Source organism: Chaetodon trifascialis, chromosome 18, assembly GCF_039877785.1.
Source record: "Chaetodon trifascialis isolate fChaTrf1 chromosome 18, fChaTrf1.hap1, whole genome shotgun sequence".
NCBI classification, from domain to species: Eukaryota; Metazoa; Chordata; class Actinopteri; order Chaetodontiformes; family Chaetodontidae; genus Chaetodon; species Chaetodon trifascialis.
This window is the reverse complement of record NC_092073.1, coordinates 15239798-15254166: the sequence shown is the minus strand read 5'-3', so window position 1 is coordinate 15254166 and position 14369 is coordinate 15239798. Positions and strand designations below refer to the sequence as shown.

Genomic DNA, 14369 nt, shown 5'->3' with positions numbered 1-14369 from the left:
TCAATTCAAGGACATATGAGGCACAGTTATGGAAAAAATGTGTTTCTTAGTATGAGTGTTTTATTTGTTTCATGTGATTGCTTTCTATATTAGACCTCTTATTATTTTCTTTTCAGGATGACTGCAATTCTGCAATATGTAGTCTTGGTAGACCAAGTGTGATGTGTGTGTTTATTCCACAGGGGAAAGGAACGAGTGGGAGGGCAGAGGGCAGCCAGGAGCCTCCAGTCAGCTCCTCCACTTCCCACAAAACAGCAGCAGCAGCAGCAGCAGGAAACAGAGCAGCTGTGTAAAGAACAGAAAATGCAAACCAAGATTCATATGCGTAATCTCAAGGTTGGTACATGCACTCTGTGTGTGTGTGTGTGTGTGTGTGTGTGTGTGTGTGTGTGTGTGTGTGTGTGTGTGTGTGTGTGTGTGTGTGTGTGTGTGTGTGTGTGTGTGTGTGTGTGTGTGTGTGTGTGTGTGTGTGTGTGTCCAGAAAAGTTTGTGGCTGTGCATGATTGCATGCATTTGTGTGCACGTTCTAGTGTCTGCAGAGGCATTTCTCTGGATGGTATTCAGTGGTGTTGGACCGAAGGCTGCGTTTGGGTAAGGCCATGGCCCTCTGTGACTGGAAGAGGCAGCTGAGAGCCTGGCGAGCATGGCGGGCAGTGGTGTGGGCAGAACAACGGCAGCGAGAGGTGGCGAGAACAGAGCAGGAGCTACGAGCTGAGAACAGGCGAGAACCAAAAAGAAACAAGGTTAAAGGGTCCCGTTGTGTCAAATGACACAATAGAAATAATTACCTATTTTCAAAACTAGACTATTTCTTATGACAGTATGTCTCATTGATTTATATCGTGACCAAGCAGTAATTGAGGGTTAAAAATAAGATCCTGTCTGTTACCTCCTCCAGACAATGGCAGCTGGCCGTGGAGAGTGACCGACGCCGTCTGCTATGGCGATGTCTGAACGAGTGGCAGATAAGGTGTCGGATGGAGAGGGAACAACGAGGGCTTTTGGCCCAGCAGCAGGAGACCCGGCGCAAGATGGCTGCCTTAATCAACGCTGCTTCAACAGGCAAATTCAAGGCCTCGGAAACCCCACCTGATCAGCCCGCAACGGCCCCACCTGAGGAATCTAACCAACCAGAGGCCAAGGAGAAGGTGAGAGGTCACTCACAAATCCTCACGTCTGCAGCAACAGTGCTCGAGGATTCATTCAAATGTTAAGTCTCTTTGTTTGAGCCGACCAGAACATCAGCCCTATCCTTGACAGGTGACACCAAAGGCCTCCACACTGAGGCAACCAGTAAGTTTGGCCCGAAACTGAATAAAACTTTAATTTCCCAAATCACCTCTTCTCACGGGATGACCTGAACCCCTCTCTGCCAGGGAGAAAACTTTTTCTGCTGAAATATTCACAACTCCGGAGAGTGTGAGAGCGGGAACGAAGCAGAGGTGTAAATATAGAGAATGGGAAGGTATAGAACAGATGGAAAGAATGGTAGAGAGAAGTAAGAGCTGTAGGATAGTGGAGCAGAGCTCAAGGGACAGAGGAAACAGAACAGGAGAGGAAGATGCAGGAGTTCATGGTGGAGGGGTCAGTAAAGAGGCCATACTCGCCATCAGGCCCCTGCTGCTCACATATGAGGATTCCTGGAGGTCAGTAGATTCAGGCGCTTGACACTATATGTTATCCCCCTTAAGCTTTTTGTAGACCTAGACCTGAGGGCAGGTTTGATTTTATTCATACATGATACAGTCTTCATATCTGTTTCGTTCTCTGCAGAAAGATCAGCACAGGTCAGGAACTTTAGCCCCAGACGCCTCTGCAGTACATCAGAACAAGACCCCCGTGGGTACTGTGGCCCAGCCCACTCAGCCATGGCAGGTGACCCGACGCCATGCAGCGCCAACCGCCGCTGAGCTCCACGAGGCACGGCACAGAGGCGAGGGCGGTGCCTTCACCTGTCCAAAAAGGGCGCCGTCGCCGGGCAGCAGGTTTGAGAACAGGCACGCCATCCAGCAGCAGATCATCACGCAGCAGAGGAAGCTGTTGAAGGAGCAGCAAGAGCAAATTGCACAGCTGAGGGAGAAGCAGAGCATGATGGACTTGGAGCTGGAAATGGAGAAAACCGCACAGCTCACCCAGCTGTCAGCGCTGAGAGGCTCGAGACCAAAGAGCCACAAGTTTGAGCCCACAGAGCAGAGGTAGGCTCGCTGTCACAGAATGTCAAACTCAGCTTTTGGTTTGGAAGTTTGTGAGAAAATCTCTTTCCCATATTCTAATAAGCCATTAAGGTATTATCAAATAATTGATAAATGTTCATAAGTTATTAATTAAGGGTATTTCTACATGTTAATAAAGGTGTCAGGGTCATGGTAGTTTCACTCTCATCAACAAAAGGTTTTTTAAGTCATCTGCAGTCATAAATGTAATAAGTGGTTAATTTAGGGTTTGCACAATAATCCATGCAGCCTGCAGTTATAAAGAATAAATAGTTAATAAACAGGTGTCCAGATGTCCTGCAGCACTTTTCCAGAAGACTTCAAAAGCCAAATTGGTCACAGGCTGGCAACCCAAAAAGTGCCCCTGATAATGGTTTATAAACTGGTTTATTCGGCATCAATAAATGACTTCTTAAGTGTTAATTAAAGCCACTGATTACAGTTTATTAATGTTTTCATAAAGGATGACTTCAATTAACGATTATTTTCATTCTGGATTAATCTGCTGATTATTTCCACAGTTAATCACGAGTGTGTGAAATGTCAAAAAATGCTCATCACAGTGTCCCAGAGGCCAAAGTGACAGATTGCTTTTGTCCAACCAACTGTCCAAAACCCAGAGACTATACATTTACTATCATAAATTACAAAGAAAAGTGGAAAGTCCTGCCAGCAAACGTTCAATATTTTTTCTTGAAAAATGAATGAAATTATTAATCGCTTATCAAAATAGTAGGTGATTAATTTTTTGATTGATTAATCGGCTAATCGTTGCAGCTCTGATCATTTTATTGAGCTCAGGTCAAAGATCACCATTCACTGAAGATTATTCAAAACGTTCATGTTAAACAGTACGCCACGTTATATAAAACCATTTAAAACTGGTCTGGATGTGGATCCTTGAACAGCAGGTTTACTGTTTCTCTGAAATAATTAGTGTGAGATCATTTATCACGGCCTCATAGCAAAGATAGTATAGAAATGACCAAATAATGTGAAAATCTTAGGAATTAGCATAGGAATATGAGGGAGTATAAACGTTTTGTGATGTTAATGGTGATTAGCTGCAACACTGTATATGTGTATGCAGCCTGGCCTCCTGTTCAACCCTCTCACTGAACCCTCGTGTCAGCACATTTAAGTAAGACAAACAGAGCTCTGCAAACGGTCTTTAGATTATGCTAATCACTTAGTTTTGCTAACCTCTCTCTCTGCAGTGCAGACTAATGGCAGAAGAAGCTGACAGGTCATTATCTGTGTACACCTCTGACTAATCATGAAGGACGTCTAAAGAAATGCCCTTTTAATCTAACGTCTAGAACAGTGCACACACTTTGTTTGCAGGAGCTACACTGAGCTGAGTTGGGGTAAAAGTCATTATCTGTTAATAGCTTGCTGTATTAAATACAAATCTCATGGGAGCAGATACAAAGAAACAGATCAGCCGAAGAAGGATTTTGAGGCTTAGAGAGGACAGAGGAGCAGAAGGTTGTGCAAAAGTTAATATTTCGTGCATCCAGGCCTCATATGATTCTATATTTATGTAATTACAGATGAAATAGGCTTTCCAAGAAGTCTGTACAACCTTGAACAACAACACAACAGAAAGTCTTTTCCAGAAAACTATTCCAGATTTATGCCGGCCTTAAGTCGACACCTGTCTAAATGAAATGTGGCAGATAATATACAGGAAGATGTGAATGCAGCAGAGCTGTGACTGTGTGTCGGTGCCTCTGGCTGTGATTGTTACTGTTGCAGGGCACTGAGAGTCGCTGGAGATGCTGACAGTGTCTGTGCACCTCAGAGGAAGGCGGTCACACGCCAGACATCCCCCCATCCAATCATCACGGGTCAGTCTCCAAGTTCGGCAAGCGTTTATTTACATATCCATATACACATACCGAACAGGTTCATATCTTCTTCCAAACATATGGCGACAGGATGCTGTAGCTGGGTTGTCAAGAGAATTGCCCTGACCCTGAGTCATACATATGGAGATTTAATTTTCGCCTACAGATCTGTAGTTCTACAACAGTAGCTTTCATACCTGAATGGTTATGTGTTCAGAATGTGAAGCACAGACAAACATCCACATATACACCCCCTGAGTCTCCTCTTCCTCCCTCTGAAGCCATGGAGGCCCGCGCACATCAACGCGCCGAGCGGAAGAAGGAAATTGAAGAACTCAAGAGAAAGAAGGAAGAGGAAAAACTGGTGAGAGATCAAGGAGTTTTTTTCCGGACCAGCACGCCGTTTTGTGGGATAAGCAGCGCCTTGTAATTGTCTGAAACAATCAAAAATGCAACTTTTCAGGCGGCGATGAGAGCTGCCGAGGAGCAGAGGCAGAGGGAGGCGGAGGAGGAGAAGCGCAGAGCAGCAGAAAAGAAGAAGGAGGAGAAACGGCAGGAAAGAGAGGTGAGATGTGTTTCATATTTAATGGATGTTCACGAAGACATGAGTCAGAATGCATCAGGCGATCGTCTCCCGTGAGTAACAGCGAGCGACATGCAGCAGGACTGTACCCTGGTGACACTTTGCAGAATATTAAAATAATGTCACTTGTGGTGTGTGTGCAGAGGGAAGAGGAAAGACAGAGGCAGCTGAAAAGGCAGCAGGAGCTCGTGAAGCTGGCTCGTCAACACTACCACATGAACCTGGTGTTACGACGAGGCCTGGCGCCATGGAAACGCCTCATTCAGCTCAGACAGGCCAACACGCAGGTAAATCACCTGTCAGCCGCATACAGAGTGTTTTCAGCCTGCCCTCAGCCCGCCAGCTCCACATCTTAGGAGCCCAGGAGGTGGTCTTGAGTCTGGATTTAACTTTTAATAGCGTACTAAAAAAAAAAGTGCTATTTGAACAGGAAGCTGTGCAGCGCTTCAGGCTTTTCATCATCACACATGCTCCTACAACAGCATTACAATAAGTAAAAAGCAAGAATTGTGACCTTCAAGGGTAAATCCAAGTCCTGGTACAGGCCGGATTTGAATAATAGAACTGGTCACACACTTGAATGTTAAGAAGAGCACATTCAGTCCTTGCTATCTGGCTTGGAGGCAGTCACTTCATGTGGCAATGGCAAAGGTAATGTGTGTCTGTTAGAGGCATTTTGCAATTCAAATCTCCACAAGCGGCTGCGTGTTTTTTTACGGCTCGCGGACCGCCGGGTGGACAGAAGCTTTCCTGAATTTCTCATACAAAGAAGCTTCTTTAGTTATTTCTGTTCCATCTGAGGAAAATTAGAAATGTGACTGAAGAAGTAGGAAAAGATAAGACACATTCAAAACAGGAGAAAAGCCTTTTAACCAATAATAATTTTAATAATTTCTTAATATTGTCATAAGTACAATCTTTGGTTCTTGTTCTGTTTCTCCTTTTAGCCTCAGCTGACAGTTATTTATGCTTTATTTTATGTATTCTGTATTTATTTTCCCTTTTGCCGGGATGATTTATCTCTGTCCATCATCCATTTTATTGATATTTGTCCACTGGTCCCGTTTTGGTTTTTTTTTTTTCCCACTTTCACTACTTTGATTTTTGGAAGTGCAATATAAATTATTGTTATTGCAAAGTACCACAAACCACATGCTGCGTATCCACAGGCAGCCCGATCGAACACATTTAATAGACTGATAATTACGAGCAATGAGCAGAACTGTTCTGGTAAAAATCAGAAGCAAACTCAGAAGCAGAGGACACATAGCCTCCACCCACCACCCGACAACAAAAGCATGCGGCACAATTTTATCGCCGCTTTGCCTTGACGGTGTCACTTGATGTTCAAAATGTTCCTGCCTTTGCACAGAATCACACAAAAACTCTTGTGCGTACATGTTTCACAGCTTGATACGTACAAATCCTCTTTGAGTTTCAGCTGAAGACAGGCGCTTCATCTTTTGACACCGCTCCATTGTTTCAACCTGGCACATACGATTGATTTCGGATGCATTCATCGGCGCACGTCGCCGCTTTTCTTTTCAATGTCCGCCAGCTGGCCGAGAGCCACCACAATCTCTTCCTCCTGAGGCGGTGCACACTAGGCTGGCAGCAATCAGCAAGAGAGTCCGCGCTTGACAGAGAGGATTCTGCGGACCAACTGTACCAGCACTTTTTGCTTCGGAGGAGCTTAAGCTGCTGGAAAAGAGTGTGTATACGCACACGCACGCACATGCACACACACACAGTTAATCATAATTGCAGTGTCCCCATCTTTTGCCAGTGACTTATGGCAACACCTTTTCCTAATCTCCTCTTCTGCCTGAACCCAATTATGTTTAAGGTGCCCGGTCTTAAGGTGAAAAAAAGTTTAGACCATTTTCTGCTTCTTTTCTTCTTTAACTCGAAACTTGCACGTGGCATTTTGTTTTGGATTTTACAGCTAAAAGATGGGCTGAATGCCAACAAGCAGCTTTTCACAGCAACATTCAAAGCAACATGAATCGTTTGTTTTACTGAAGTCAGTTTGTCCGTCAGTGATACACTTTTAAAATGTTCCCACCTCAGCTGAAGGACTGGCGGATGATTCAAGAGGAGAGAGCAGAGCGTTTCTATCGCACTCGCACTCTGAGGAGGTTTCTGCTGGGACTGCTGGACCACGTGAGCCAGGAGAGGCTGCTGGAGTGGGACTGTCAGGAGCTGGCTCAGGAGCACAATGACAGGTCTGCTATGAGTATGTTCCCTGTACATGCTGACCTGGTGGCAGTAGATGAAAAGTCAGGGGATCGTCTGTAATAACAATTCAGCCTGATGGGGCACATGAATGTCGGGACAAAATGGCAATCCAGTGTAAGGGGGATCCGCACTGTGGATATGTGATGGGCCGACAGACCAGACTGTTAGTTTGGGGACTCTTAAAGACTTTTCTCATTTGCATCTAAATAGTTTTGCAAAATTGTTTCCTACAAAATGTAAATGTCAAATTAATCAACACACATTTCCCATAGTGGCCAAAATGAATGATTTCTGTAGCGGGTCTAACTTAATGATGTCACTGCCAGAAAGTGTTAAGAAACTGCAGCTTCTCAGTAGGTGTCAGCTAAATGACCACAGCCTGCAGGACAATTCCCACCGGCTGCCCAGCTGCCATCCTCAATGCTCCCCCAGCAGCGTCATGTGAAAACTCATTAGGTGTTGTCAACCCACAGGTCCCTGTAATTCACTTTCTTATCGCTCACTTGCTCTGTTTCCGTCTGTCCCTCCATCTGCCTGCTCTTCAGACGGGTGCTGCGGCGATGCTTCCTGGCTTGGGGGAAGCTTCCGTCTCTGCTGCGCAGGGAAAGAGAGAAGGAAGAGCGGCGGGAGAAGCTGGGGCGGAAAGTGGCCGAGGTTCTGCCTGATTTCCTCTCCTGTCCGCTGTAATATGGCGCAGCCTCTGTGAGAAACGGTCACCGCGTTCCCATACAGACGACACACAAACATCTCAATAACTCTGGAGAGGACACACGCACATTTCTCACATTCATTTAATATAATAAATAAGTAAAATGTATTTCATACAAACACATAACTGGATACCACAAAAAAAAGCTTTCAATCCGTTTGAGGACTAATAGAAGCAGCTGGAGTAGAAAGCACTGAAAACCTCTCAAGTTAACATTATTGTGGACTGATTTATTTGCTTTATCTTCATATTTCCAGAGCTGTTCAATTCAGGAGTCAGTTTGAAAATAAACTACTCGTATGTTCCTACCTAACCAATCATTCATTGTGTTTAAAGCAATGACGCGCTTTAAGTAGCCTGAATATGTGGCTTGTGCTGAGACGTTACATTTATCTGTGATAAATATCCACAACACATTTCACAAGGTCAACACTGCAGATGAATGTTCGTGGGGGATAAAGCAGGCGTAGTGTGTGTGTAGGCAGAGAGACCATCCTTGAAATGATGTTCAGCCCACTGCTTTTTGCAGGCCTGAACACCTCCAGGGGCGTCACCCTGTTGCTGCTGCTGTGCTCAGACAAAATGTCCCTACGAGAATCGACAGATTACTCATTGTCACATTTTTCTTGTATGCCGACTCCCAGCAAGGCACTAGAATGTAGAGGAGACATAAAGGCAATGTTCAAGTCCAGAGAAGACAGCCAGAGTGAAGGAAACTGTGGAATGAGGCAGCAGTGGAAGGAGATTAAAGGTCAGTGAGGGGATGAAGCTGCATAGCGATGATGCCAGTTGTCAGGGACATTAATGTTATCTTATTGAGCCTGTAGTTGTTATTGCTATATGTCAAAGTCAGAGCAACTCAGGTGGCAACTCAATAGCTGCAGTAACCCCGTGACATCAGTCCTAGCAGCTACTAGGTTTCCTGCCAAGCAGAAGATGGCCAATAAAGTCAGAGTGAAAGGAGCATTGCTGCCATCCAGTGGACATACACAGAACAGCAGCCGTAAGCTGCTACTTCTTTTAAACTCATGATTGTGTAACAGTCCCTCATACCAGGTCAGTTGGGGCAGGGAAGGGAGGATTCAGCTTTTCTCCCATGGTCATGAACTCTGCCCAGTTGCCACGAAAACCTCGAGAGTAGACGCCGGTGTCCACCACGAGTCCCCAGTAGGCGCTGCGAGCTGTTTTGTCTCGCAGGGCGACACGCGCCTCACGCTCGGTCACGTTGTAGCTGATGTTGATCACCTGCACCACCAGCAGGTGTAACAGCCCACCGGTCACGATGCTGCTGTACCACGCGCAGGTGAAGCAGAGCGCAGTGCTGGAACACAGACAATGAGAAATATGGGAAAACGACACAGCACCAGCAGCGTGTAACAAATAGGAAGCGCTTGCATGGTTAAAATTGTTCATATGTATTATCAGTAAGCCTGGAGGTGTAAAACATGCTCATCACTGAATGAAAACCAGAAGAATTTATCAGTATTTAAATATAAAACTGCTTTTATGTGTACATAATATTACTGTGACCAGTTTGAAAGATGTCAGTGGACAGATTGCACTTGTGTGTTCAGTAGTCTGGCGTTCAGAAAGTTGTTCTTCAAGTCTATTTTAAGTGTGTGATGCCTACAGTGGAGCCAGAGCAGATCATTGAAACTATCTTACATCTATTCTCTCATTGCTCTGAGCCAAGCCCGAGCCTTTCTCCGACAGCTTGACAGAAAACACTCTGTGAAACTGATTCAACGCTACAGCATAATGTCCATCACACAAACTCTTTTAGTCATTTAATCAGAAATTCTGGGAAAAATGCCAAAAAGCCTCAGTGACAAGAAGACAACTTTGCTCTGAATCGCTGCTAAAAGGCCATCTGCCATTTCCTGTTTCCAAATTAGAGATGGTCTTCACATTCCTAATAATGCATTCTGATATTAATTACAACAAGCAACCAAGCAATGGCCATTTTACATTTGCAGCAGTTGTATACATTTCTACAACAGAAGGAACTTTGTTTTCAGTACCTGTACTGGTCGTAGACCCCCGGGCAGTAGAGCAGGGCGGTGAAGAGGTGTTGTTTCGGACACACGCTCTGAAGCACCAGGCTGATCCCGTACAGGGACGTCAAGAGGAAGAGGATGAGTGTGAGCAGGAAGCTGCGGTGATTGGCCTGTCCCACACAGCTGTTTATCCTACCAGGGCACCAACGGAGGGGACGCACGAACACACAAGTACACACACACACACAGGCAGACAAAACATTGTACTGAGACCCCAGGGTTACACCACACTACACACATGCAGGACCACACATAGAAGTGCAGGAGTGGATGATTGCGAGGAACTTGTAGCTGTAATTAAGATGAGTGTGATGTTAATTGGACACAATATGGCCAATAAAGTCACAGCAGGTGTGAACAGGACAAACAATCATATCCTGGAAAGAAAGACAGTCACTTAAGGGCACTGTTTTGAAAATGAAAAGGGTAGTTTTTTTTAGATTTATTGAATAGTTTGTGTAGAAAAGACAGGCAGATGGCAAACAAGACAACTTCAGTGTTTCAGATGTGAGACAAAGTGGAGGAAACGGTGATGACAGGCCGAGTGAGAGGCATTTTAATGGAACCCACCAGACACAGTGGTGGTCGAGACGCAGCACGCAGACACCACAGATCCGACAATGTCCCGCCCTGGGGGGCCGCACCACCCTGCACACCGGACACCAGTTCCTTCGGCTACTTTCCTTCAGCTCCGATGACTCCACCTGCTCCGATGACCCCGCCCGGTTGGCTACTGTCATCGTCACATCCTGCCTCCCCCCGTTGAGGGCGGGGTCTCTGTCTGGCAGAGGGCTGTAATATGTCACCGTGCTGTGGACGGACTCTTGGTTTGGCCGCACAATGCCAGGTTCTCTCTTGGTGAGACCAAGGGCTACCAGGGTGAGTATGACCCCAGCAGTTACCATGGCTACCTGGACCAGGCCAACATCCCCGCTGGGAAGCACCTCCGTAATGAACAAGTAGTACATGTACCCCAGGGAGAAGAGCGCCAGGCTGAGGAAGAAGAGCGTCCGTCCTTTCTTACGATGGGTGAAATAGTAGTACCACAGCACCAGGCCGGGCAGAGCCGTCAGAACCACCATGCCGAGCAGGAAGTGGAGAGCAGCGAGGTGCAGCAGGACAGGAAGGAGAACAAGAGGAGGGATGACGGACAGGTCCACTTTTCGGGCGCCACCCCAAAACCAGGGCACACGAATCCGGTCTGCCAAAACTTCACTCAGCTGTGACAAATATTCAGGTTTCTGAGGCTCCCTCTTCAGAAACCTGACAAAAGATTGAAAAAAAGTACACTGAAACAAATACTATAAATAAATACATTTCTTACTTTCATCAAAAAACAACACCAAAAACAACCCCTATACGTTAATTTTGTAATGATGTGAAATTAAGAAACAGATTTCTGAAACTGAAGAATTCAGCGACTACTTGTTCCAGGTCTAGTTTGTGTGGACGGTGTTCGTGCTGAAACAATTAGTCAGTAGTTGATTCACAGGAAATTAATCAAAAACACTTCTCATTTATGTGTCAATCAAAGTAAATGATCAAACAAGAAGACTCTTAGTCAGCCATGTTGGCAGCTCTGTGAGGCTGTGCTCCGCCACAGTGGTGCTTTGAGCTAAATGCTAACATTATGACAATGCTGGCATGCAGATGTTACTATGCTAACATTTGCTAATTAACACCTAAATTGAAGCTGAGGCGGATGGAAATGTCATTAGTTTTGCAGGTATTTGGTCATAACATATGACATATAAAAGTCACAGGATGATCAAAGTTATTATAATTCATCCTGAGGGTGACACGAATGTCTCTGGGCAACCTGCCATTGGTGCTGGAGGAAAAGTCTGAGAATCAGTAAGTAGGATTCATCCTCTGGGGACCATGAATGTACAAAATTTGCTGGTTCCAGCTTCTCACACAGAAGGATTTCCAGTCTCCTGCTGTTTAATATAACTGTGAATTGAATATCTAGAGGATTGAATTGAAGATGCCACTTAACACTCCATGAACTTGTAATGGGCATTTTTTCACTGTTTTCTGACATTTTACAGACTTCAACTTAATCATTTCACTAAATAATAAACAGATCAATTGTCATTTCAAATAATCATTAGTTGGAGCCCCAGAGTTCAATTTGATGTCTCTCACCTGTCACAGGTGTCATCCAGGTCCTCGCAGTCACAGCAGCAAGCTGCTACATGGCTGCGCTCTCCGAGTCTGTTCACATACTCGCAGCAGCACAAGATCTCCTCCTCCTGCAGCACCTTGGTGGCTCGCTTCTTCATGACGGACAGCCTTACAGCCTATCAGATGATTAAAACCTGTGTTAGCACCATTATTTCAGTTCAGAGACAAGAAAAGTGGCAGATAAGAGAAGTGAAGGACTGTAAATACAACGAAGAGCTCACTTCACTGAAACACCCTTTGCAAACAGCAGCTTACCAGCTATTGGCATTTGTTTTAGATGGTGGAACTGTTCCAGATTTTGACCACATAACACTGCAAAGCAGACCCTGTTCATTTGACCCCACCCATTCCCCTCCTATCACCACATCTGTCACACATCTGTCATCCTTTCATGATTTACAGCCACTAAATGGTCCCACCACTGCAGCCCGCTGGCTCATTCAGACTGCACAGATGGATTTGGGCTGAGGTGAGGCAATGGCAGCATTCATAACAATCGCAGGTCTCCGGTATCCCCTCCTTCACAGAACACAAGAGTGCAGATACCCGAGTGAACTGCTAAGTGGGATAAATCCTTAGTTAAACCTCTCTTGGGGCATGAGATCTGGCTCTGTTGGTCTGATTAGCAATAAATCAAAGGATGAGATGGTGTGTTGTTATCATTAGCCACTGATCAAACTATCAATGGTAAAGAGGACGTCAGGGTCAGGAGAGGTTGCCCAACATCTAATTGGTGAATCCTTCCAGGCAGCCTTGGAGAAAAGTCTGTAAGGGACTAAAGAGGAGACAGATTGGGCTTCATGTACTGATTAATGGGTGTGGAGGAACACCAACTGCCACATCTGCTCCCTGACAAAAAGAAAAGAAAAAACTAACACCGCTGCAAGGATTCACAGTGTGACGGTGGTGCTCAGCAGTTTTATGTCCTGTTGTAACACAGGGATTTTTTTGTGGCAAGCTGGACCTCTGACTTGCATTGGCTGCAGGACATTAAAGCTTGTAAAATGTAACACAGGATGGCTGTAGCTGTTTATGACTGATGCCTTTTTTAAGTGGAAGTAATGATAAGGATGTGTTCCTGAGCGATCAAATGCTTAGTTGTGATCGATTAGTGGTAAGATAAAATAATTGACAACTGTTTTGGTAACTGCTACTTCCATCTCATAAATCCTGAGGATTTGCTGCTTTTCTTTATGTGATAGTAAAGCGAATACCTTTAGGTTTCAAGCCAATGCTGGCATTTTCAATTATTTTCAGCCATTTCACAAAACCGTTAATCGTTTGATCAAGCAAATTATTAGCAGATGAATCGATAAGGAAAAAAAATCATTAGTTGCAGTCACCTTCTGGCTGTGTCAGATTAGAGGACTGACACCAATATCTGTCCATTAAATATAAAGCTACAGCCGAAGACTGTTAGCTTAGCTTAGCACAAAGACTGGAAACAGAAGGAAACAGCTAGCCTAGCTCTGCTGTTTAAAAAAAAAATAAAATGCACGGTCACTGATTAACACGTTCATTTCATAAATCCACAAAAAGGACAAAGTCAAACTGAGTCAAAAAGTCAAAACGGGCTGTGGTTTTACGGGGCTGTTTTATTTCTTGGCCGGGAACAGTTACTTCCTGGAGCCTTGAAGTTGCTGTGGGGTTTCCAGGCAACCAGCAAAGACTCCAGGAAGTAACTACACCTTCCCAAAAAATAGTCCCCCTTGTTTCCAGACTTACTGCTAAGTTTATTAATAAGCTGCGGGCTGTAGCACTATATTTAACAGATAACCTACATAGGAAAGCGACATCAATCTTCTCATCTATTTAGTATATATTTATTTTTGTCCCTTTTTTTCTACGCCTTTTTATACTTGCTGTCTGTGACAACTTAATTGGACTCAATAAAGTTGTATCTTATCTTATCTAATCTAATCTTAACCTCCTCCAGGAGTAGTTATTTAGGCTGATAAATGCATACAGCTGAATTGGCAACTTTTCTTCGGGCACTTGGTATTTCACGTGCAGAATTCGTTTGAATTGTTTTAAGCTAAAAATAAGGTTTTGCTCTCGAACATTTGCCGTTAATGATCACTTTCGTTGAACACCGGAGGTCGTTCGTCTGATGCGGCAGTCATACACTGCGTCAAACAAAGCTCACACGTAGCACCAAAGACACACAACAAATGGTAAACAGCCGTCCCCTACCAGCACACTGAGCTTCTACATGCCGATGCTTTCGAGTAAATATCGACGGCAACGATGATCCTCCGCAAGGCTTCACAACGGAAGTCTTTCTCCGGCGGACGGCTGTTGTATCCGGTGTTTCACGGAGCGATTTAGCGCCGAGGAAATCGCTTAGGTCACAGCGGCTGGTGGTAAACCTGTCTGGGTTCAAGTGTCAAGTCGACAAGGGTCTTGTCGTTGGGTTTTTACCAGGTTCTGTGGAGGTACACGTCCTGTGGCTCAGCCCCCAACCTGAGTAGACAGTTTTCCCTCCTGACGTCAAGTGAAGACCGCCAAGGACACGTTCAAATGCCCACACCT

At 45.0% G+C, this 14369-nt stretch overlaps 2 protein-coding genes across 3 annotated transcripts in view; one reads left to right on the top strand and one right to left on the bottom strand.

The window, feature by feature from the left end:
- The window catches only part of ccdc191 (coiled-coil domain containing 191), a 12254-nt gene extending 4586 nt beyond the window's left edge, over positions 1 to 7668 (top strand). The window contains exons 7-17 of the mRNA XM_070985989.1: positions 183 to 336; positions 531 to 721; positions 899 to 1148; positions 1774 to 2195; positions 3972 to 4063; positions 4345 to 4427; positions 4527 to 4628; positions 4790 to 4933; positions 6205 to 6357; positions 6717 to 6871; positions 7430 to 7668. Coding sequence (XP_070842090.1) covers positions 183 to 336; positions 531 to 721; positions 899 to 1148; positions 1774 to 2195; positions 3972 to 4063; positions 4345 to 4427; positions 4527 to 4628; positions 4790 to 4933; positions 6205 to 6357; positions 6717 to 6871; positions 7430 to 7571 — 1888 coding nt within the window. The 3' untranslated portion in view covers positions 7572 to 7668. The remainder of the gene's footprint in view (positions 1 to 182; positions 337 to 530; positions 722 to 898; positions 1149 to 1773; positions 2196 to 3971; positions 4064 to 4344; positions 4428 to 4526; positions 4629 to 4789; positions 4934 to 6204; positions 6358 to 6716; positions 6872 to 7429) is intronic.
- Positions 7658 to 14369, bottom strand: zdhhc23b (zinc finger DHHC-type palmitoyltransferase 23b). Of its 2 annotated transcripts, none has more exons than XM_070985990.1 (6): positions 14031 to 14369; positions 11799 to 11953; positions 10221 to 10913; positions 9615 to 9782; positions 8647 to 8914; positions 7658 to 8244 (listed from the first exon to the last, which is right to left on the bottom strand). In XM_070985990.1, the coding sequence occupies exons 2-6, from the start codon at positions 11933 to 11935 to the stop codon at positions 8209 to 8211; spliced, it is 1302 nt and encodes a 433-aa protein (XP_070842091.1). In that variant the 5' UTR covers positions 11936 to 11953; positions 14031 to 14369; the 3' UTR covers positions 7658 to 8208. The 2 variants fall into 2 exon arrangements, with proteins under 2 accessions (XP_070842091.1, XP_070842092.1); XM_070985991.1 differs by having other exon boundaries at positions 8075 to 8244; positions 9615 to 9695.